Genomic DNA, 24,735 nt, shown 5'->3' with positions numbered 1-24,735 from the left:
TCACCGCGGGCTCGCGGATTTTTCGTTCGCGCCGTTGCGTAAGCTGCGAAGACCTTCGGTGGCGTCAAAATTTGCGCAACGGCGCCCGAGGAAGTCGCCAGACGGGCCAAACTATACGATATTATTATTATTATTATTATTGTATCGAATATGTTTAAAATAATATTATTATGTTATATTATTGTTATGCACGGCGACTGACCTTCTTTTCAGCGGGCTCGATCCGCCGGCGCCGTCCGAATCCAATGTCGCAGCGGTGGTGCAAGTCCACGACACCTGTGGCCTTTGACGTAGTTCGTCGTAACAGTTATTGTTACTCCTCATCGCGAACTGCGGCCGATGTTTTCGCGATTTATTTGACGATAAGCAGCCACACTTGCAGCACTGACTGTCCACCACAAAAACTATATATACCTGCAGTATCTCTTCGATGCTGTTATCTTTATCGTATTGTAATTTACGCTAAACGGACGTTTTTCGCGTTTTTTGATTATTTTACTCGCTTTATCCGTCACGAGATTTGAAAAATATAAATAACACACGATGTGAGGACGACACATCCGATCCGCGCAGTCTTGCCCTACGCACTGTTCACCTGCGGCGGCAAGTCGTACAAGGTATAATAGACGCGGTGTAATTGATATCAACGATTATATTCAAATTTATCAAGAAACGGACGGCAAACGCGTTTTCCATACAATATGGATAGTTAATATTATTGTTATTGTCGCGCCGCGTGTCAGTCACGGTGCGTCCGGCACACAATGTTATTATGTATACAAGACGATGACGACGACGACGACGTGCAGGTACGCGTTCGAACATATTAAGTGCGCGCGCGCCCCTCCGGAGCGATGCGATTTCCACCTTGCCCGCGGCCGATCACGCATCGTCATCGCCGCCGCCCGAACCTGGGTGTCCTTGCCAGAAAAATTCAAATACCGAAGCAGAGAACCTTTCACGCCATCGCGGGTCCTGCAGCAGCACCGCAAAGCATTCGATTTTTTTCCCCCGCCCCGACCGTTGCAGCAGACGGCTATTTTCGTAGAAAATGCACCGCGCGCGGGTGACCGTGTGCGGCTCCGGAATTCTAAACGGTTCGAGCGGTTCGTCGAAATGCACCAGAACTTCGTCATAATTTGTCGTGGAGAACGGGTAGTGCGTGTATATGGGACGACCGGCGGTGGCGATGAAAAGTAAAATAAATAAATTCGCCGAAACAATATCGTGTGCTCCAGGAACACTAATAGTGGACCGCGACCGTTTCACAAGTCTCCCACTCTGATCCGTAAGTCGTGGCCTTTGTTTTTTACATCGCGAAGGTCCGCAGACGGGTTTCGATATAGTTCGACTTCCGATCGGAATCCACATTACGGTTTTCCGATGACTGTTTTGGAGTATACCTATGGTATTTCATTACTCTCGATGACTCTTGTCAATACAATATAATATAGAGATACCTATTTAGCTGCACATTCTGAGTTCATATTATTATTCATCGATAAAAATAGTAGGTACCTATCTACAATATAGTATATACGACCCGTGTCACTTTAATAAAATATGTTACAAGTACGTCATTATATCATAGAACCAACCTATAGAGTTGTATAATAGACTTAATGACCGATGACTGTCGAAAGTGTTATAGTCTTAAAGTAATCACGTCGAGTAAATTGATTCATTCAAAACGGTGGCAGCGATATATTTTGGCATTTATGTAGACGATGACGTCTATAGTTCATGAAATTAATGTTCATGTTAACTTAAATTAATAAATTATAGCCGGCTAACTGGAATTCAAATACGGAACTTTAACGTCCACTTTAGTGATCCACGCGTATAAAAATGTATTATTAACGTAGTAATTATTGTAGTATTCTGAAATTATTTCATGGGAATTCATAATTTGCCAAGTATAATTGGCACAATAAAAGGTATTAGTTTTTTAAACCCTTCCGTTGAATAATAATCACAAATGTATTTGAAAAGTTTCCACGCAAGTAAAATATAAAATACATAATATTATAAAAATGCAGCTGTAAAAGATTGTTTTATCCCATAGGTATTTTTCATAATAATAACAAGCAATAATAACAATACTTTTTTTTTATTGATCACAAAAAAAACATCGACAGCAAAGGCCAACAGTTACTGAAAGTTAAAAAATATTAATGAATAAGTGTCAACAATGATGTTTACAAAGATGGGTTATAAATAAAATGTGATGTACAATTTTTTTTTATATAATATGATTATACAGTTTAGAGTGTTTTAAAAAATGCATAATAACAATACTATTGTCTACTATACATCACATCATACTATCACAGATTATATAAAATCTGTTTTAATTTTATATAATCTGTGCTACTATAATGCCAGAAATACATAGATAAAAAAACAATCATTTTTAAAAGTATGCAAAGTACCTATATGTTATTTATTATTTGTAAAGTCTGGCGATTTTTAACCAGAATATATAAAAATATAAATAATATAATATGCACGTTAAATCGCCTTGAACAATTCCGGAACAATAATTATGTCGATCTCGATGATGGTATAAATGTAAAATGTACGTATATAACGTTATACCATACAAATTATTCAAGGGCCTAATAATACTAAGTTTTTTCCGTTTACTAATAAAAATAATAAGCAAAACTATGTTCGTTTAAAGTGTATAATAAAAATAAAAATAAACTATGTGATGATTACAGTTTAATTTATGGTAAGGCAATTCACCTACGTGATGGTTTTGTAATTATTTATTTTACTTGTTTTCCGTATTCTGCAGAATTTAATAAATATACATAGTAATTCTTTAATTTAAACAACTCGAATGTGAAGAAAACTTAAAAAATAATTAAAAATGTTTGGTTACGTAAATTTACATTGATTTAAATTTCAAAAAAATGCAATATAATATTATCCTAAAAATATTATTGTAGGTAACGTACAATATACTCACATGTACATATTATTAATATATTACTATAACACATGCTAATATAGTAATATGCTATGTATAGTATTATATACAATATGCATTATAGGTATATTTAAAATTAAGTAAAATTCATAATTTAAAATGTTAAGCATAAAATATATTATTTGTATATAATGTACCTACCTATACATACACATATCTACCTGAACCTATTGATGGAAATAGTTTATAATTTATTGTATTTTATTAATATTTTAGTATTATATCTAGAGAAGTTTCCATGCTGTATAAACCTCAAGACGGTATATTGACTGTATATTTGTTGCATTTTGAAATCCAACACTTTTAAAATATTACTATTATAGACTTTAGATATAAGCTTATATTGTTAAAAAAAATTAACTGGACGATGTATCAACTATTTTTTAATTGCATTATGCATTATACGTTACAGTTCAAATGTTATATTAAAAATGTAACGCTTTAAAAAAAATAAATAGCTAAGTAACGATCTTGCGTTGCATTGACTCAAATTGAATACACATTTTTTAATCTGCAGCGATTAAGTGAAAAATAATGGAGATAATGCAGAATTCGATATTTAATATAATACTATTCGAGTTGTAAAATGTTATTTTTAACTCTGAGTTAAAGCCACTAAAATTCGGTTTTTGAGTTGAAGACATTTTCGTGTCACAGCGGGAGAGTTAGGTAGTTGTTTATTTCAATTATTAACGCACAACATTATAGGCACAGTGTTATCATCATGAGTATTAAATTATGTAATGCTATTTCAAGTGTACTTCACCGTCGGATAATACGATAATATTATAATTTATAACACAATAGTTTTTTCATAATATATGTTGTACCCTAATATTATGACATTATTATTGTCTTTTCTGCACAGAAATCTACCACCGTCCACCGCCGGAGCGTATACAAAATTATTAAAATCATTTTGTAATATCGATATAAGGATCTGCTACCATAAACACACGACCGCCAACCGGAAAAGTCGGATGTTTCCCCCGGGAAATCGGACGAGACTGGTTATTATACTGCGACACGGCCACACGGGTATAATATTATGGTTATTATAATTCAAATTTTTAAAAGTAAATGATGACGCACTTGTATTCGATGATATTATTGTACGCAAACGACTGGTTATGAAATTTGTATTTTTTTACATTTAACTAGTCTGTCAAAAATAATTTCGTGCTTACTCCTTGAAGCGTTTCATAAAAATAATATGCACGTCACAAATCACAGTGCGTAATACTGCTATAAAGTATAATGTTTAAGTACATCATAATATTTCGGTATTTGGACACTGGATGGACTGATATAATAATAAAATAATATACCATGTCACATGGTCCATGTGTATTTATATGATTAAGTGGTTTCGGAATGTGCTGTGGAATGTTGCACGACCTCGGCCGTTAAATTTCCAAGTGTATACGCGAAAATAATTTTGTATTATAATATGCATAGTAATATACATTAGACAACTATTTAGGGATGCGTGTTTTACGGTACTGCGGTAATTCGTCAGAAATTTTAAATTTTAATCATAATATTTTATCATACACATGTATGATAATAACACATGATTACCACAAAGACTGAAGTTCAAAATATAATACATCTTAATAAAAACATATTTCTGAGACATTTTCCTTAAAATAAATATCAGTTGAGTACTTGAGTGGGCAAGTTGATGAAATGATGATAATGAAAAAAAAGTAGTGCGTCAGACTATAGGTCATGACTTCATGAGTATCGTGACCTATACCTGCCACCTGGGAGTAACTATACGCGACGCGTCAATAATCGTCGATATACGGTCACTATAATACGGCTTGATTTTCAAAAAAAATAAATTTCAACGACCAGATGTTCTAAACCAGCAATGTTTTGAAATAAATTAACAAATCAAATTGAATATAATATAATGATTAAAGTTATTAACGAACAAGAATTTCAGTATTTCACGATTAGCGAAATAATAATATTCAATACCCATAAATTAATATGAAATGAGAGTATAAAATAAAATCATAGGCTGCAGAGCGATTGCACGTTTAATTTTTTAAATTGAAAAAAAAAAATTCATTACGAATTCAAGTTTTATAGATATCATTCTGATTCGATTCGTATAATTCGTAGTTCGTTTGGAAACGAGTGTCGTGCGCACTGGCACTAGTGGACTATGCGCGCACTACATCGAATAAATAAATAATAATAACGAATGCGCGACAGTCGCATCGTCGTCGCGTCGTAGCTCGCACGGGCTGTCATCACTGCCGATAGATAGCGCTGACCTGACGATGGCTTTTCAACGGCCATCTAACGCGAAGCGTCATCGTCTGTTTCGAAAACTTTTGTTGCCGTCACCACTTACACCGGCCACTGTTTAGGTTTTGGTCGTCTGACGGACTCACCCAGGTCACCGGCGATCATCTTATGATCGACGAAGGCCATCTAAGTGACGATGAGCAAAACGTAAAACTGATGATGACTTCAGATACAATGATACATATATACCCTGACGACGTGTTTCACAATTGCATCAGTAGTGGTTACAACTTAACCATTTACTAATCATATGATGAAGCAACTAAATGATCTATACTGATTAAATGTGTTGCGCCAATGGGAACTTCTCCAGAGGATCCCATTGGAATTCTGATGCCCCTCCTAACTACTGATGCCAGATTATAATATACCATAATATTGATTAGAATTTAAACTTATTTGTATTAATTCAATAATAATATATTAATTAGTATTTAAACTTATTTGAATTAATTCAATAATAATTAAACTTTGTACCTGTGACTATTGTGACTTTTCTCCTGACATATGACAGGAACGTCCAGAGTTTCCCAAACTATTTCCCACAATATGTTTTATATGTCTTATATGTTTCATAATTTATTCCATATGAATGTTTACAATAATATTAATAACCATCCAAAATGTTGAGTGGTAGCTGTATTATTAAAATAATATTCAATTAAATTTAAATTTACAATCCTTCGTACGAGACCGTTACATTTTCAAATTAAATTACACTTACATTTTTTAAAATATTTTAATGTGATGTATGGTTGATGGTCGTGTTATACTTATCATTTATTTTATATTTGATCAGTTCTAATTATTCAAGCGTCATAAAAAAAGTTACTACCAACTATATTTTTGAATAGGCCATAAGTACATTTTTAAAGACTTAATTATTAATAATTATAAATTATAATTTCTTCAAATATACACTTGAACAATGCAAAATTGATGTTTGAAACGTATATTTAATATTGTAGCTGCAGTGTATAAGCAAGAACTGCTATACTATTATAATACGTATCAACAAGTATACAGAGTACAAACATATCTTAATAATTATAATAATTTAAAATTGTACATTTGTACCAATATACATACTGGTTGGTTTTTTTATTACAATAAAATAAGTTTAATGTATATTATTTATTATATATTATTGATGATTAATACTATTTTGTATGAATACATATTCTACTTATATATTCTATAATTATTTAATTACGAGTTTAAATTTATATCAGCTCTATAGATAAGACGTAATTTCACTATTGACTAGCTGCATAGTGTATACAATAACGTTTGTAACAATAAATTATTAAACATTTTCCAATCAACTATTCATACTTTTAAATATGTTACCTATTAAATGAAATGTTTTGAATCGGTAAATGTTCTGATTAATCACGTGATAATTAATAAAATACAATCATAAACCGTTTACAATAATATTTTATATAAAGCTTTCTTTCAAAAATTATAAAAATTACAAAAATAATGAACTAAATGTAAATCGTCGGTAGGTATATCACGGTCATATCTCATATATTACCTCTTTTTATTATTTGTTTTATGAAGATAATACATTATGTATTGTACATATTCATCAACCATAAAATAAAAATGGCTATCTAGCATATGTTCAAGAATTAAAGTTTTAATAAGCACATTCAAGGATAAAATGTAAGCATGGTCATAAAAGTTATGATGTATGACTGAGATACTTGGTCCTGGGCTAATTGCAATACCTACATAAATTACAAAATGTATTATAATTACCATTTTCAAAAAAAACACTTTTCAATAGTCTTATTGTGAATTATGTACAGGAGTAGTAAAAATTCGATGTTCAGTATAATAGGTTCTCTTTATTTTTTTTTTTAAACTATACAATAGAAATGACTGCGGACCGTGCCACTAATAGTACAAACAATAACAATCACAGCATCTTTATAATTATATAAGGTACATATATGTATAGTATTGTATATTATATACTTAGGTACATATGATTACATTGATTTAACAATCTGATAAGAAAATTACATACATAAGTACATAACGTGTACATAATGTGTGACCTTAAAAGATATTTTCATACCTAAATAACTAAGTTTCATTGTGTTAAATATTTAAATAATTTGTAAACAAATTATATACTGATGGGATTCGATAATCATCGATTCCCTACGGTATATACATGAAAATACAAATACCTACGAGCTACGAAATACCATCTTGCATAACGCGATAGCCACTTCGCAAATCGCAACTGTTAATAAACAATGAACATGATATGATATATGTATACACACAAATAACGAGGACTCCACCGTAGAATCGGATTATGAGCTTGAATAAATTTTTTAAATATTTGAGAAAATGGTAAAGCTGTTTTTATTTTTTACAATATTGAGATGTTCCTATTGGGTTATTTGTGTGCATACATAATAATTGCACTGCAGTCTGCAGTACACCAAAACCTACTAATATTTGGATACATGTCATTACTTTTATGAGCTATTAAATCATATTATCTCAAATTCTCAAGTATGCGTGAATGTGATTTTTATTCGTCTGATAAATATACAAATATTATTGTACTTAATTAATTTAAAAACAAAGCTATACATACGTCATAGATATAATGAATTTGATATTATATGAATATAATAATATCAAATAAAATTATCTTGAAATTTTCAATAAATATTTAAGTTTCAAGCAATCTTAATATATTATATAGGTACATATTATAACACTCAGCATAAACATACTATAGGTAGTATTTAAATTATATTTACCTAATACGTATTATGAAAACCGTATATAAACAAGACAGTAGGTACGATCAATCTATATTATGCATTATTATTTATTCTACAATACCTACTACATGACTATAATATAAGGAATAAGGAAACTAACTGAAATGGTAATAATAACTTATAGTCAATTAAATCGTATACGGTATACATCTATAAAGATTTCTTATGTAATAAATAATTTATTCAGGAAGCCCATTAAATAATTTTTTTATAAAAAAATATGAACTAAGATTTTTCGTCGCATTCAACAGGTTGAAATTGAAAAACATGAAATATACCTCTGTAAAAACAAAGTCTGACGTTTGCGTTGTGTCTTGTGTGTTGCGAGGAAAATAACTTTTATTTTGTTTATAATAGTGACCGCTTTAGAATATTTTTTACTAAATTACTCGAAACGCTAATAAAAATAAATTTTAGATTAATATTAAAATGTAGTTAAATAAAATATGTTATGTATGTTTTTAATCATTTTTATTGTTTAAATAGATTTAAAACCATTTTAAGAAATATGTCCATTCTGCCTATAGCAAACCATCAACATAAAACGTATGCCTTTAAAAGGTATGTAAAATAAAATAAAATTACTGTATATTATCTATCAAGGTATTAAGGTAAGTAGGTAAGTATCTACTTCCTATAACATTGTAAAATTTATTTGTACAAAAAATATATATTTAGAAAATAATATTATTATTATTATTATTATTATTATTCAAGTAGATATATTATTTTTAGATTGTATTTGTATAGAGAAAAACAACTTTTATTAGTACTAACTAAAAAAGAGCTGCTCATTATTATACTTAAATATTAGCATTAAAAGTTAGTTAAGTATATTATTATATAATACAATAAATAAAAAATAGTAGATGTAATTTCTAAACTTGTAAGTATGGCCAGTATAGGTAGGTGATTTAAAAATCCATTGTACAACATTGTACTATACCATGACACGTGTCTACGAGGGTAATACTATTAAAGAAAATAGCAAGTTAAAAACAATATATTATGTAATAATATTAATATTGTTCAACAGTTTTTTTAATATCTATTTCCTTACTTATAGCTTATAAATATCAATAAAAGGTATATTAAATAATACAGTATACAAACGACGTGGCGAGAGCACCGCTGGTGTAATGGTATCATGCAAGATTCCCATTCTTGCGATCCGGGTTCGATTCCCGGGCGGTGCACATCTTATTTTTTAAATTTTTTCACCGACTAAATTTTTTTTACACGAGGTGTATAGTTTATTTATTTATTTATCCATATAATATATCAATCCGTGTACTGTGTGACTAATACCAATAACGAGGACAAAATAAAAAAATTGATGGCGATTAAATGAGTTTCGTTATGATGGTATTATGTTGTAGTAATTGAAAATATTTCAAGTGCCATTTATAAAAATCAAGATCGTAGTTATAAATTTATAATTATTAATATACCGGTATATTATATTATATGATTGGTACTAGTTACACCATTGAACACTCAAAACTTACAATTCATTGTATTATAGTTATCTGGTATACTGGTTGAAAATGTTATCAGTCAACAGTTTGTAATCATTTTAAGCAGGGGTGGACTGGGAGGTTGTCGGCCCAGGGGGAAATACAACTTAGCGCCCCTAAATATTTTACTATATTATTACTATAATACTATATCAGTTGTGATTTTGTAAACAATATGAATGTTTTATTGACTAAATATATTACAATTTACAAGTTTATTGTTCGACGACCGGCCCAAATTTCATAATTTAGACCGGCCCAGGGGGATATTTCCCCCTAGCCCCCCTGGCCAGTTCGCCCCTGATTTTAAGTGATTGCAATAGGTAGCTAATAGCTAATAATAAAAATAAAAATAAATACGCTATTTCAGGAGAAATATCTCTTGTAGATGTATAAAAAGTAGGTACCTAAACGTTGATTTCCGTCATAAATCAATTCTGGATATCATCATTATACAATACATGATTCCCAAAATCTGAATTTTAATATCTTTTAAAAACTTTATAGGTAGGTACTGTAGAAATATATGGAAGTTTTAATAATTACAACGCGTTCTTGTATTTCTAATTTAATTCTATTAGATATATATATATATTTTTAATTTCCGTTTTTGTTCGGTTATTTTCCAGCATAATCATAACACACAATACACTTAATTATTTGTGAATTGTGATTAGGAATTTAACTATAGAATAAAATTTAATTCGATCAAAAAATGTACAGAAAATGTACAAAAAATGCTGTTATAAATCTGTTTATATTATGTGTTCAAGATTAACATTAATACTGTATTATTGTGTAATTATTTTATTTAATTACTATACAGAATGTGTTATATTATAGTGTACTAGTACTACAGTTATAGTAATTAGAAATTTCAGAGTTTGGATATGGCTGTGTATAATAATAATACTTATGCGTACAACCTATGAATTATACTTTATAGGTTAGGTATGTTATAGTTTTAAACTAACTCATTACCTATACCTGCAAACATATAAATATGAAAATAATATGTTACACTATATATATATATATATATATATATATATATATATATATATATATATATATATATGTATGACGTATTGCCTATGAAAATAAATCTAACCTATTCGAAAGCCACGGTGACGGTGTTATCTCGACGATTCCCCTGCTCCTTCGCCTCGTCAGTCCGGTCATTCGGTTCCACTGCATGCTCATTATTGCGCGCATTTCACGTGTTATTATAACTACGTGAGCTATATAGCACCGATGATCGATCGCGATGGCGGACGCGGTTAAGACTTGCTGTGTGTGCGTAATATAACAGACTATACATGACGTATTCGATGTTTAGACATCGCGTAAGTGCTCGTGCGTGTGTGTGTGTGTGTGCGTGTGTGAGGTTTTTAATAAAAATTTATCGCAGCGACGTAGACGAACGAACACGAGTGTTTTATTATATATATATAGGTACACTACAGCTGGTTTACGTGTTTTGTTTTTTCGACAATGATGCTGTTTGTTTTCTTCGACTATAAGTACAAAACATAGAGATAAGAGGCGAACTTCGAGTGAGCGCGCGCACACGCACTAACACACAAAAGACCATTTAATATAATATTAATAGCCGTTGTTATTGACCACGATATAAAAAAAGCAGCACGCGTACGGATTCACTGTAGCAGAGGCGATGATGGGCGTCAGAGTGCCCGTTGTTCGTTATATTTTCAGTGTTTTCTATATGTATATTACGGGTGAAAACGTTTCGACAATTTATTGTGTATATGTCCAGCGATTATGGTCACTCATCCGACAACTGTTTGATGAGAAGTGTTTTTTGCGACACCTGTTGCATGTAACAGTGTTCGTAATCCATTATACGTCATATCATCATGAGTGCGCATTCTGACAGTTATAAATATTATCGTAAGCTCCAACACTTTCCGCAGTGTTCGGCCACGGGTGTGGAGAGGTGAAGTGATGTGTGATAAACTGGGACCTCGCAGACGGCGCAACTGTGTATAAAGTATTTCCGAATTCGTAGTGCTGATCGAGGAGTGGTATGCATATACTTCCTATCCAACCCTTCAACTGCATAGGACATATCGAATCAATAAAAAATATTTTATACTTTATTCGCCACTGAAGTGCATCACGTGTCTTTAATTTGAATCTCTTCGTTCGTATTATTATAATAATAATAGATCGTATATAGGTACTTGTGCATTCCGAATGTATTGCACAATCATAACTATACATAATACATATAATATCAGCTACTATCTGAATATTAAAATATTGCGTAAAAATACTCAATATGTCTAAATAAATTGATCAGACAACCGACAGATAGTTGATTGACTCAAACCTATATATATTCGCCAATTGCGTCAATATTATTGATATATATTATGCCATATAAGTTTGCACTTAATAAGTCACTACACAGTATATTATATATAGTATATAATAATAATCATAAAACTCTTGTGAAAACTGCCAAGCCATTATTTTTGTATAAAATATATCAATAAATTAATGAACATTCATAAAATTAATGTATGCTTAGATTTAGTTGAACTAGAAGTGTAGGTTCTGTGTGGTAATATAATTATTAATTAAATACTTATTTGTATAATTTAATTGCGTCTATAAAACATAGGTAGGTGTTATATCTAAATAAATGAAAATTCGCTATATTCGTTGCGATGATTCGTTTGATATCGTTCAAGGTTATCATCATCCGTTAAAGCAATTAATTATATTTATATTTTTGTTATTAGAATAATATTTATTTTTTTGAAGTAGAGTATATTATATATGAATCATACATTTAAGGAAAGTCCAAGTGTTAATTACAATGTGCACAATATAATATTTGTATAGAAATTATTGAATGTCATAATACTCGTAATAGTGTTAGGTTTTTACAATACTAGGATAGTAGGACACAGACAGACAATTTTTATTCTCCATAGAATAAAATGCATAATTGTGAGCACAATAATAATAATTATTGTGAAGTATAGGTATGGAGAATTTTATTTTAAATTATTCTCCAAGAGGTTATAATTCAATACATTATGTTGTAAGATAAAATTTGTAGTAAATTATATATGCCACCATGGACAAAAATGTCATAATAGTATTCAGACAATAATAAAGTACTCACAATATTGTTCAGTGCTAAAAAGTTTAATTTATAAAACGCAAATACGCAACACTAAATAGCGCGGCTATAGGTACCATTTATCTCTATAATATAAATATAAACGACAATTAATGTACAATAACATAAAATTATATTTTGAAGCGTATATCATATATATAGGTAGTTAAATTTACGTACAAAACTATATATATATACGAATCATAATTGTTCATCGTTAGTTGGGTGAAGGTTGGTGACAAAATGATTGTCGTTACTTATTATACCTATACCTATATTCACGTGCATATTAATAATATAATATGGTGTTGCATTAAGTTGTATAATATAATACGCTTTATACCGATGAGGATATTTATTATCATGTATATGTCATAATATATACGTGTATAGATATTAATCAAAATTGTAAAGTTTTTACATCGATAAAGGTAAACGCGTCGTATCATATACTGATTATTTGCATAATGCGTTATTATTTTTATATTTATTCGTTATTATTTATTTTAATGGTCACGCATACGATAAGTTAGTATAATGAATGGATATGATGAAAAAATTGTCGCAAGGAAATAAGTGATGACATAATATCATAATAAAGTTTGCACATTTTTCCGCGAGAAATACGTACCTATTTAAAAATACAAACTAGATAAATACATAATAATATATCCTCACATTATATTGTGTTAGATAACTACTTATATATTATTTTTGTTGGAAAATTAAAATTTTTGACTATAGGGCTTTCCAGAGGGAGCTAGAAAATAAAACAAAACAAATGTAGCTGTAAGACCCGACTTCAGACTGGGCCACTGGGGATGGATCATTGCACTAATACGATGAGGGTGAAGGGGTTATTAACAGTATTTGTATTGATTTAATTATATTACCTACATGTTATTTACCCATATTTATTACTATTAGTGTATCTTCTATAGTCCGGATTGTATGCTTAAAATAAATAAACAAAAAGGTTACCTGCACTACATAATACCTTGGTCCTATAGATGGTTATAGGTACATATAGGTAATATAGTATGTGATATATGGGTATGCATATTATACGACTGCAACTCTGTGCACTCCTCTTATTCTATACATATATACACATATAGTCACCTATATACAGTCAGAATGCAGTCTTACCATATCGAGACCAGCGTCTTGAGTTCGTCCAGGTTGAGGTTTTCCAGCGACAGTTTATCGTCGTTGTCCGTCGCCCGCTCTTCGGGTCCGATTTCGCTCTCCTGCAGCGACGAACTCATCGCGTGACGTCGTGTGCGCGAACGATGACGACAATATTATTATTATGTCGCTATATGATTATGTCTAATTCGCGTGCAGTAATATCACAACGAAAACGAATTATCGATAATCCATTACACGATGTACGCGAGCACACAATGTACACGGTTAAAGTGTAGGTAGCTAAATTTGCGCGTGTACAAAGATACGAATCATAATATTATTGTGACGTACAGGTACGACATTATGATATTATTATGAGAGAAAAATCGACGGACGACGTGGGCCACGCGACGCGCAGTAATCGGCGGCTGGCGACGGCGTGAATTGCGACAAACGGCGGCGGCGGCGGCGCTCGTCGGAGAGTGAAAGCTCGCCCGTATAATATAATAATATACGCGTAATATGTGTACACCGGTGTAGGTATAATTCAACATTATGACAGTGTCTTGAGTACATAATATTATGTATATTATGTATATATATATATATAAAGTAGCAGTGATCGAGATGTCTGCACGTTAAAAAAAAAATTTTACACATGATGTATAATATATATATAAGCGCGCGTGCGAGGTCTGCGGGGGACAAGTGATCAGTTAATCCAAATCGTATTCCCCCCACCCACCGACAGACAGACAGACCGGCCTAATAATAATATATAATAGGCACGATGTTATGATAAGCGGTATTTAATTCGACTTCCATCACGACCGTTTTAGCTGCACTGTATATATTATATTATATTTTACAGTATGTGTCTCTATACATGTATAATATTGAAGTTTTGTATATCCTCGCGCCGCAAAGAAAGTAGTGTGCCATCGGGGCTATAACGAATATAATATAATATATTATTATATACAGCCGCTACAGCTTTATATAATGATATTATAACATAAACTGCAGACGGAGAAAGGTCTTACGCGTTATGTACCTATATCAGGTAGGTATATTCTATATCAGCAGTATATTAATAATATGCACGCGTGTGTGTTTGAACACGTTAAAAATTCCTATTGGATTATTATATTTATATACTATATATAACACATTATAATATTATGGTTGCATTCCTGCGCGGTGACCTAGAATATTGCAGATTTCTCTGTTCAAGTCTCCTGCAGATATATAGGTGCGCGCGCGAGTCAAAAATTCAACCTTCGGATTGTTTTTCATATGTCATCACACTCATCATCAAGGATAAACGTGTGAAAAAAAATCCACTATAGTCTATAGTTTTTTACTGGAAGACTAATTCTATTATTATGGTAATTAAAAAAAAAAAAATCGTATTATTAAACCTATACAGTATTATATATAGTGACGAAATGTGAGTCACTATTATATTCTATTATATGAAATTCGTCAGTCATATATATTATGTATCTATATTATGTATACAATATTGCACACTGTAGATCAAAATAAATTACTATTATCATATTATAATATAATAGTTTTCCTGACTTCCTAGTGTATTATGGAGTGCAAACTTAGAAGAAAAAAAACTAAAAGATATACAAACAACACTATTGAGTATGGGACAAGACGTATGGGCCAGATACCTATAAACTCTGACGACACAAGTTAGATGCATCTGCATGTGACTCATATTAATGGTTGTTATATTACGCTAAATTCATTTTAATATTGTGATGCCACCAACACAAAATATTACTGATTTACAATTACTAATATTATAGCAATGACAGAGATAATAATAATAAAAATAAAAATAATAATAAAAATCTATACTATTTTCATTTTACATTTGTCAATAATGTGATCAAATATAAGAAATTATCATAAAGTATTATAAGCATTAATAATCATATGTAATCAAAATATCATAATACCTACATTATTGTCTGCAGTAGCAATTATAGTACTTATTTTTTTAATTCTGAGCAGCGCGATGTATTATAATGGTTATGTATTATTATAATAATGATGTGTGTTTTTATAATTTTTTAAAAAATGTTTTATACTTCAATATTGAGGGTGGTTTTTAATAGCAAAATGGATGTAGATCGTATACTTTGGATGGTTGTGATGGTGTTGGTGGTAGTGGTAAGGTGAATCAACAATTCTCAATACTAAAAAAAGTGAAATTCGCTTTACTGTATTGGTTTCAAGTGTTTACCTCGTCATTGAGTTAAGTCATTGTAATTTGTAATGGATGTATTAAATTTGAATGCAATGATAAATCTTTTTTATATATATGCCTGTATAGAGCTATATCTAAGGTATCTACGAAAAAAAATTCTGACGATGTGATGTCAGCTTCTATTTCTTATGATATTTTATAATTTATGAATGGTTGATAAATACAAGGTTAGTACTTAATACTTATTGCATTTACACCCCTTTTCAATCAAATATATATGATAATAAAAACAAAAATGTCATATTTAAGGGTGCCAATTATAATCAAGTATATATCCATGGGGATTTTGAATTGGTTAGCTTTTCCTATAGATATATATAAGATACTAGATGCTAACTGCTCTTATCGGTAATGGTGAGATTTGAAGCAGGTAGTTGCTACCGAATTATATAAATATATTTTAATTAAAAACTATTAACTTATCTGTCTATTATAATATAAAACAGACGAATCATTATCATTTTAACACCTAAATAAAAAAAATTAAAAAGCGGGTAAGTGGATACCGCTTTGCTGTACATTAGGGGGTGGGGTGGACCTCTGACTAGGGTAGGTTAGATTTGAATGCAATAATAGGTATTATTGTATACGAAAAACGATTCTGAACGGAGATGATTTGTCAGTCTATAGGATATATTATATTTAAATATTGTCATATTATATTCTATTTTGGAACAAATGTTTTATTTTTCTATTAGGACGTAGGTATTTTGCATAAGGCATGGTTCATCAATTTTTCCAAAAACATTGCATGTAGTTATCAGTTATCATAATTCATAATACCTTATATTATTATAGATATACATAAACCTGGTTTGAGGATAAATCGTTATCGTTACGCGATTTCATCAAAATTTAAAACTCAAACGTTTAAAACATTTTTCCTACAATGACGCTTCAAATTTTCTCTATAGCTTTTTGAAGCAAAACTTATGGGAAACTTAGTGTTGACTTTTTTAACCTTAGATATAAATACAAACAATTTTATGAATTTTGAACTACAAAATAATTTTCAAATATTCATGGTTTTGACGAATTTTTGTCAATATTTGAACTTCAAATGCTAATAAAAAAAAAAAATTGTGCCTATGTATTCTTATATTTTTTTAATCACTATAAGAATAACTTATGAGGAACTTTGTATAAAATTTTCAAGTATATTGATTGGGCCAAAAGAATTTTATCGACACATCAAAAAAAATTTTCAGAAAAATTGAAAATTTCAGTTGTCTATAAATATCTCAAAAAAAGTCAAAATATTTTGAAAATTAAATCATTTAAAGAAAATGCCACTAAATAACTGGTAAAATTTTCAAGTATCTACGACTTATATACTTTTTGAATAATACCAAATATTTAAAATCGTTTCAGGATAAATCGTTATCGTCACGCTATTTCGTAAAAATTTAAAATTCAAACGCACTTAAAATTTTTCCTATAATGATTCTTTGAGTTTTCTTTATACCTACTTGAAGGAAAACTTATAGAAAACTTAGTGTTGTATTTTTAATCCTTAGTTATAAACTGAACAATTTTTATGATTTTTCAACTTCAAAATTACTTGCAAATTTTCACGTTTTCGACAGATTTCGTAAAAATTTGAACTATAACGCTTATAAAAAAAAAAAAATTGTGACTAAAGATTTTTAGTTTTTTTAGCTACAATAAGAACAACTCATAAGGAACCTTGTATTCAATTTTCAAGTTTTTTTGGTCATCCAACATTTTTTTACCGACACTTCAACAAAAAATTATCATAAAAATCGAATATTTCAGTTGTCTATAAATAACTCAAAAAAAGTCAAATTAATCTGTATATAGATAACATTAACATAAACATTTTTTGAAAATTTCAAGTATTTACAGTGATTAGTTTTTGAATTACAATCATATGAAAAACGATTTATGGTCGAAGACACACACACAAAAAAAAACACACATAAATCAATACATTCATATCACTCCGTTCAGAATATGTGGCAATTAATTAATATGTCTTTTAAATATATACGCAATTAGGTTTTATAAAATATTGTAACTTAAATCTTTAGTATGAACAATATCTGGAAAATGTACAGAGTACTTCAGCTACTCAACCTGCAAATATAGACGACGGCATACCAACAAATGATAATAATGTAAGATGATTTATTAATATGTCTTTTATAAAGTTACTCAGAAATACCTATTAGCTTTCAATGTATTGCAAATACAAGCTATTAGCTCAAATGAGAGAGTTATCTTATAACAATGGAAATAAATTTAAAAATAAAATAATCAGTTATTATTGGTATTAATTTATACTTTACAACACCAACAAAAAAAGAGGCAAAGGTAAAAATCAGCATTATGGCCCTAAATTATTTTTATGGGTATGATTATTTACGATATTTATTACATTTATATCTTTTTCATCAATACATATATAAAATTATTTAATTTCAGCTATACCATTCCCTTGGGGTACCTACAAGAAGGATGGACATCGCCAAAATTATTAAAGAGAATTCGTTGAAGAACACAAACAATATTAAATTAACCAATATTGTTTAATTTCTTTTTACACCTATTATCCGTCATACCTACACAGTGACTTAGGCACTCAATGCAGGGCTGGATTGGATAGTCTCAGTCCTTCGAGAAATATTTTCTATCGGCCCGTAATTTGCTATAGAAGCCCATATTGGACGAATTTTAGTATTAATAAATAGTAATGAATAATGATCTATCCTGTTTGTTGACTGTATAGTGTATACTATTATAATATAGCTGTCCTTAAGCCGCATTTACACGATGACGGTGACAGTTGATGTTTCAATGTTAAAGAATTGTCATGGCAGTACTGCCACACTATCTAACGCGGCTAGATAGTCGACAGTACTGTCGCCGTGTAAACCCCCCTTTAAAATCGTAACGTGGGCATTGCGGCAAATTTCTCATACCAGTACAACATTTAAGCGGCCCTTCGAGATTTTCACAGGCTAAGATAAACTGGACAAATTATAAAAATATGTGTTGATATGCGGATCTTAACAATATTTAATTCTTTAAAAAATAGTTTTTTGAACTTGTTAAAATTGTAAATAAATTGGTACCTAATTAACAAAATATGAAGTAATTTTAAATGTGTTTTTGGTGAATAATTTAAAGGTAGACCTTTTGAGAATAAGAGTGAGAATGTCATTAGACATTTTGGTATTAACCAACAAACCATCATTGAGTGGGCTCCAAAAAAGAAAAAAGAATTAAGAGAAATTTCAGAAAGAAAAAGAGCTTCTTCGTAAAGTTCCTAAATTGGATTCGTTCTTTGCCTCTTCTAGATCTAATGATATTAGTAATATCAAACATTTTATGATTTAACTCTATAGTGTGCATATAGTTTGACCTATACAAATACAATATACTATAGTTACTTAAAAAAATATATAAAATTATTAAATCCTTACATAAGGGTTAACAAACTTTAATAATTCTATAATTTATAATTGGCGGAAAAAGAAATGACGTTTTTCCTAATTTGGCAGAAAACGGAAAGGTAATTTTTGGAGGAAACCGGTGACACCCGCGAGGCTGTGTATATATCTCTTGAACATTGTATGTCTACACATTTCCGTGAAATGTCGTCTTATTTCTTAAAGTATAAATATAAACTATCATTTCAAATTATTATTAAATTGAAAAAAATATCGTAAATATGTAATAAACATGTTTGTAATTGAAAATGTTCAGTATTACTCCTTAAATATCTGTGGAATACGTTATAATGCTTTAATTTAGTATAAGTTAATATGAAAAAACAGAACAAAGTGATTTTAGTTATTTAATAAATAAGTACCTCAAGTACCTGTTAAGCAGATAATAATATCAATAGTTACAATATAAAACATGTCTTTAAACATTAGAAAACTGAGTTAAAATAACGTAAAAATGATGAAGATATGTGTGAGTCCTCGGTAGTATAGTGGTAAGTATCCCCGCCTGTCACGCGGGAGACCGGGGTTCGATTCCCCGCCGGGGAGGAAAATTTTTTGCGTTTTTTCCATCACTTAAAATAATGATCATAATTTTAATCATAAATTATATTGACTTTTATTACGATTTTACCTTTGTGTGCGTTTTTAGTTACATTATATAACGATTATTTTTTTTATTATAGTGTTTTTAAACTATGAGTTACAGTGAAATCGATAGTGGCGACGGATTACGAGTGTCATAATTCTTAACACACATTATCGTCGACACTTAACATAGTTAAAGAGATAACTTTTAATAACAAAAAAAAAATGGTTTTTAAACTTTAATATTACATTTAAAAAATCTTTAATCATTGTGATACGGTCCATAAGAAAGATTATTAGAAATAAGAACAAAGAATTTAAGTTTAAAGTCATGAGATATAACCAAAGCAAGCGGGTAGCTAATGTAATATGTCGAGGTCCGTTACACCGAATGTCAAAAGCCAACGACTACCATCAAAACAACTATTTGCAAGAATTTATGGAAAAGTGTTTTGTTTTCCGCCTGACCAGAAATACAAATAATGTAAATTTTATTTTGAAACCGAAAACTGTATTATAGTGCCAACAAAATGAACAGCGAAAATAACACTGCATGAGAAAAAGTTGAAATTGTATAAAACTGTGTCTTATATAGTCGGTTACAGTATGCAGCTAAATATGTTCTTTAAAATAATGAGTGCTACTGTAAAAAAGTAATCAATACACTAGATATTGTTTGTTTGGTGTATATAAGATAAATCTAAATCACAGACCTGTAAAAAATACTTTTAAAAAGTATTTGAGTAAATACTCAAATACATTTTTTTTTAGTATTTAAAATACTACTCAAATAATTCAGTTGTATAGTATTTCAAATACTACTCAAATACTTTTTTAAAGTATTTGGAATACTTTTCAAATACTTTTTGTTTTTAAATTAGATTTCTAATTAACGTAATATAAACACAAAGTAAGTTAATAATCAATTTAATTTTATTAATCAATTAAATAAATGTTTATTACATTTTAAAAACATTATGTATTCAAAATTTTGGTCCGTCATACTGCTTCTTTTTTTTGTCATGGTTGCTCCATCCACACTAAATACCCGCTCCACTGAAGCGCTGCTTGGCAATGGAGTATTGAATTTGATGAAAACCTATTTAAATAATGTAAAATAATGTTAATATTAAACACTAATACTAAAATCAATAAATAATACCTATATAAAAAATAAAACTATCATTAAAAAATCAGAAATAGTTCTTACTTTTTTAATTGTCGGTAAAAGATTTAAAATGTTTATATCTTTAGTTGGAGATGTTCCCAAATATTGATCTATTTCTTTATTTAAATTAGTGTCATAGTCATCAGAAGTTTGAGACCAAAACTGAAAAAATGTAGAAGAAGGATCTTCTAAATTCTTTTCAACAGTTTCAATCTCAAATGTATTATCTTCATTGTAGTTGGCAATAATATTTTTTCAGCCAAATATTTCGAATAAAAATAAATTGTTCGGAAAAAAACCAAAGTATTCAATACAAATAAGTACTCAATACAAAAAAAAGTATTTAAAATACCATTCAAAATACTTTATGCTGAAAGTATTTAAAAAGTTATTCAATACTTAAAAAAGTATTTGAATACTTTTACTCAAATACTTTACAGGACTGCTAAATCATAATATGTAACTTTAACAATTAATTGCAGTATTAAAATCAAAGATATAGACAAATATTATGTATATTATGTTATTATGAAGTTGTATTTGCCATCAGTATATCGTGCGGCATCTGTCGAACTCCGTTTGATTAAGGATCATCGACTATCGCCGCTAGATAGCGCATAACTTACTATTTTTTATATTTTATTTCTGACCAAAATGTGTTTAAATGTTATGAATTCGGCGCTTTAACGCATGGCCTTCGGTAGCTCAGTTGGTAGAGCGGTGGACTGTAGCTGGCAAAACAACAGATATCCATAGGTCGCTGGTTCAAATCCGGCCCGAAGGAAATTTTTTTGCACTTTTTGCGATGCTTTTTTCTGCCAGCGATTAATAACAATCTATGTTAATTTTTTTTTTTTTTGCAACATTATTCCATTTATTCGGAAATGTAATAATCAGATTAATAATTGCTATTGCAATATTATATATATATATAATACAATTTATTACTCGTACGAGTTTTTAAATAATCGATAATTTCTAATCAAACTACAGTGTGATTATTTTCCAGAGAAATATTTACCATCTCAAATACCTAAAATAAGAATATTAACGTTGTTGTAAATATTGTTTCATATAATATTTGTTTTGATTATTTTGAAGTTATTACAAATCATTATTCATTACCATTTATCATGTTAGTGACTTTATGATTTTTTTTCTCAAATATCAACGTTCATTTTTAAATTTAATATTTTATATAATTCTTAAGCCGTCGTTACTTCGTTTGTCACTTTAGAAATTTTGTATTTGACCGTACGCTAAAATTATATTTATTGAATTATTGGTCATAAATACTTAAGAAAAAAGTTCATAACATTTTGACACTGTCGAAAAATTTGAATTGTCAAAACCACTAGGTCATAATCTGTGATGTAAATTTTTGTGGATAACGGAAAACAGCTGAACAAATCACAAAGTTATGCTTACAAATATTGTTATTAATGAATTGATAAAAATTGAAAAAAATTTGATTATACCTATATATATATACATAATAACACAATAAGATACTTGTAATAATAAAAATGCCTTTAAAGTTTCTTGATTAAATACAGCCGAGTCGCGATAACGACAGTTAGAATTTTTTTTATTCCCCAAGAACTTAATTTAGATAAATTCGAGTTAGTCATCTCGAATAATATGTATCTTGAAGTGAATTTTTATCCCTCATGGCCTCATTAACTTCGAGTTATCGTGACTAGACTGTAATATTATTATTATATAGATAGACATTAATAGGCATACACAGCTAGGTAGGCATTATTATATCTATATATTCTATACTGATTAGTGATTTAAGCTATTATTGTATTATACGTTTTTGTATCAAATTATTTTTTTTTTTTTTTAATTTTTTTTTTTATTAAGAATAAGCCCTCGATAATGTATCAAATTAATTATACCTATAATATAATTTATATTGCATTTTATAATTGTGTTTTATTTTACAAACTAAGTGGTTACATGTTTTGAATTCAAAGTTTTAAAAAAAGTTTGTTTTTAAACTATACTACCTCATAACAAATTGTGTTGTTTTAATATTATATTATATAAAAATAATAAATTAATGTTTTATAAATTATTAGTTATTTGATAAGTGTATAATTTAATAATCATATAAATAAATTTAGGTATATACGCTAAAGTTTAAACTTTATTACTTTATGATAAAAGTTCAATACAATCAGCTATTATAATTTAAGAAATTAAGAAGTACACAATCGTCATAATTAGTCTTCACGTGAACCACCTTCTAATAATATAGGTACGTACCTACTGAGTTAGGATATTTGTATTTGTTATTCGTACTGATTTTAAACTTTTATTATTGTTTGTTACTATTGTTAGATAACTATATCAACTTCCAACTTGACAATTCAACTTAATTTAACTTAACTCGGGCTCAATAATATAATATTCATTGTATCATTACAAGTTCCACTCACTTCGCAGTGCTAAAAAATTGTCTTATATAAATCTTCAGTAATTTATTTGTTTGCGAGTTCAATTGTTTTGGCATTATATGTAATACGTAGGCTGTCATGACGTACAGTATTCTAAGTATAGGTTGTAGTATAACCATCCCCGAGTATTTGAAATTAAAACTCGAGAGGCCAACATCATTGACTGTGAAATACTGCGAGTCGCAGTATAGACTGAAGTGCATTACGATTAGCGACCATAGAATTCGTTATTACTTATTATTATTATTACTGCGATGTTTATTTAGTGCGTAGGTCGAGACAGAACCCCACGGTTTTTGGACTTTATTTTTTTATATTATAATTGGGAACTACAGTGGTTTCAGGTTTTTGGCTATTGTGTGTTATTTTATTTCTTTGGATACACTACTGTATCAGTGTAAAACTATCGATTGAATCTATTTTTCGAGGTGACAAGTGCATTATATATGCGTATTTTGAGATTTAGAGGTCACTACAAAAAATGAAATAATAACACTATTTGTAGTTTTTTCAACAAATACCTACAAACAAAGACAAAGATCTTTTTATGTGAACAGCGAGCTTGTATACCTTATGGGTGGTAGTGTTTTAGATTTAGCATATCACTGTTGTAGAATATATATACCTACGATTATTATGTCATTTTATATTAACGCTATAACAATAATGTAATTATTCCTTTTTTAGACAGTTTTAATTTTAGACACCTTTATTTAGAGTTATATTTAGAATCCTTGAAAGTTGAGATTCGAATTTTCAGTTTTAAAGCTGAGCGTATATTATGATATCAGCGTCTGTTCGTGTTTTTCATTCTAAATATTG

The 24,735-nt window shown here is 29.4% G+C and overlaps 1 protein-coding gene and 3 non-coding genes across 7 annotated transcripts in view; 3 read left to right on the top strand and 1 right to left on the bottom strand.

Annotated features, from left to right (window-relative positions):
* LOC107165461 (NAD kinase-like) overlaps window positions 1–24,735 on the bottom strand; it is a 65,023-nt gene that overhangs the window by 24,307 nt on the left and 15,981 nt on the right. Inside the window, exon 1 of one of the 4 annotated variants that reach the window (XM_089222601.1) lies at window positions 13,954–14,180. The exons of 1 other annotated variant lie outside the window; for it this stretch is intronic. In XM_089222601.1, coding sequence (XP_089078727.1) covers window positions 13,954–14,072 — 119 coding nt within the window. In that variant the 5' untranslated portion in view covers window positions 14,073–14,180. Of the gene's footprint in view, window positions 1–202; window positions 746–10,761; window positions 10,942–13,953; window positions 14,181–24,735 lie in introns of those variants that run through there. 2 more of the 4 variants (XM_089222602.1, XM_089222600.1) reach the window with 2 other exon arrangements.
* TRNAG-CCC (transfer RNA glycine (anticodon CCC)) lies at window positions 9,259–9,329 on the top strand. The gene has a single exon. It is a non-coding gene; the product is annotated as a tRNA-Gly (tRNA).
* TRNAD-GUC (transfer RNA aspartic acid (anticodon GUC)) lies at window positions 20,170–20,241 on the top strand. Its single transcript has one exon. It is a non-coding gene; the product is annotated as a tRNA-Asp (tRNA).
* TRNAY-GUA (transfer RNA tyrosine (anticodon GUA)) lies at window positions 22,143–22,232 on the top strand. Its single transcript is given in 2 exon segments — window positions 22,143–22,179; window positions 22,197–22,232. It is a non-coding gene; the product is annotated as a tRNA-Tyr (tRNA).

This window comes from Diuraphis noxia, unplaced genomic scaffold (assembly GCF_037042655.1).
Source record: "Diuraphis noxia isolate RWA-SAM2 unplaced genomic scaffold, SU_Dnox_SAM2 contig0003, whole genome shotgun sequence".
NCBI classification, from domain to species: Eukaryota; Metazoa; Arthropoda; class Insecta; order Hemiptera; family Aphididae; genus Diuraphis; species Diuraphis noxia.
Note: the sequence above shows the minus strand (reverse complement) of the source record. Positions and strands in the feature narration are given on the sequence as shown.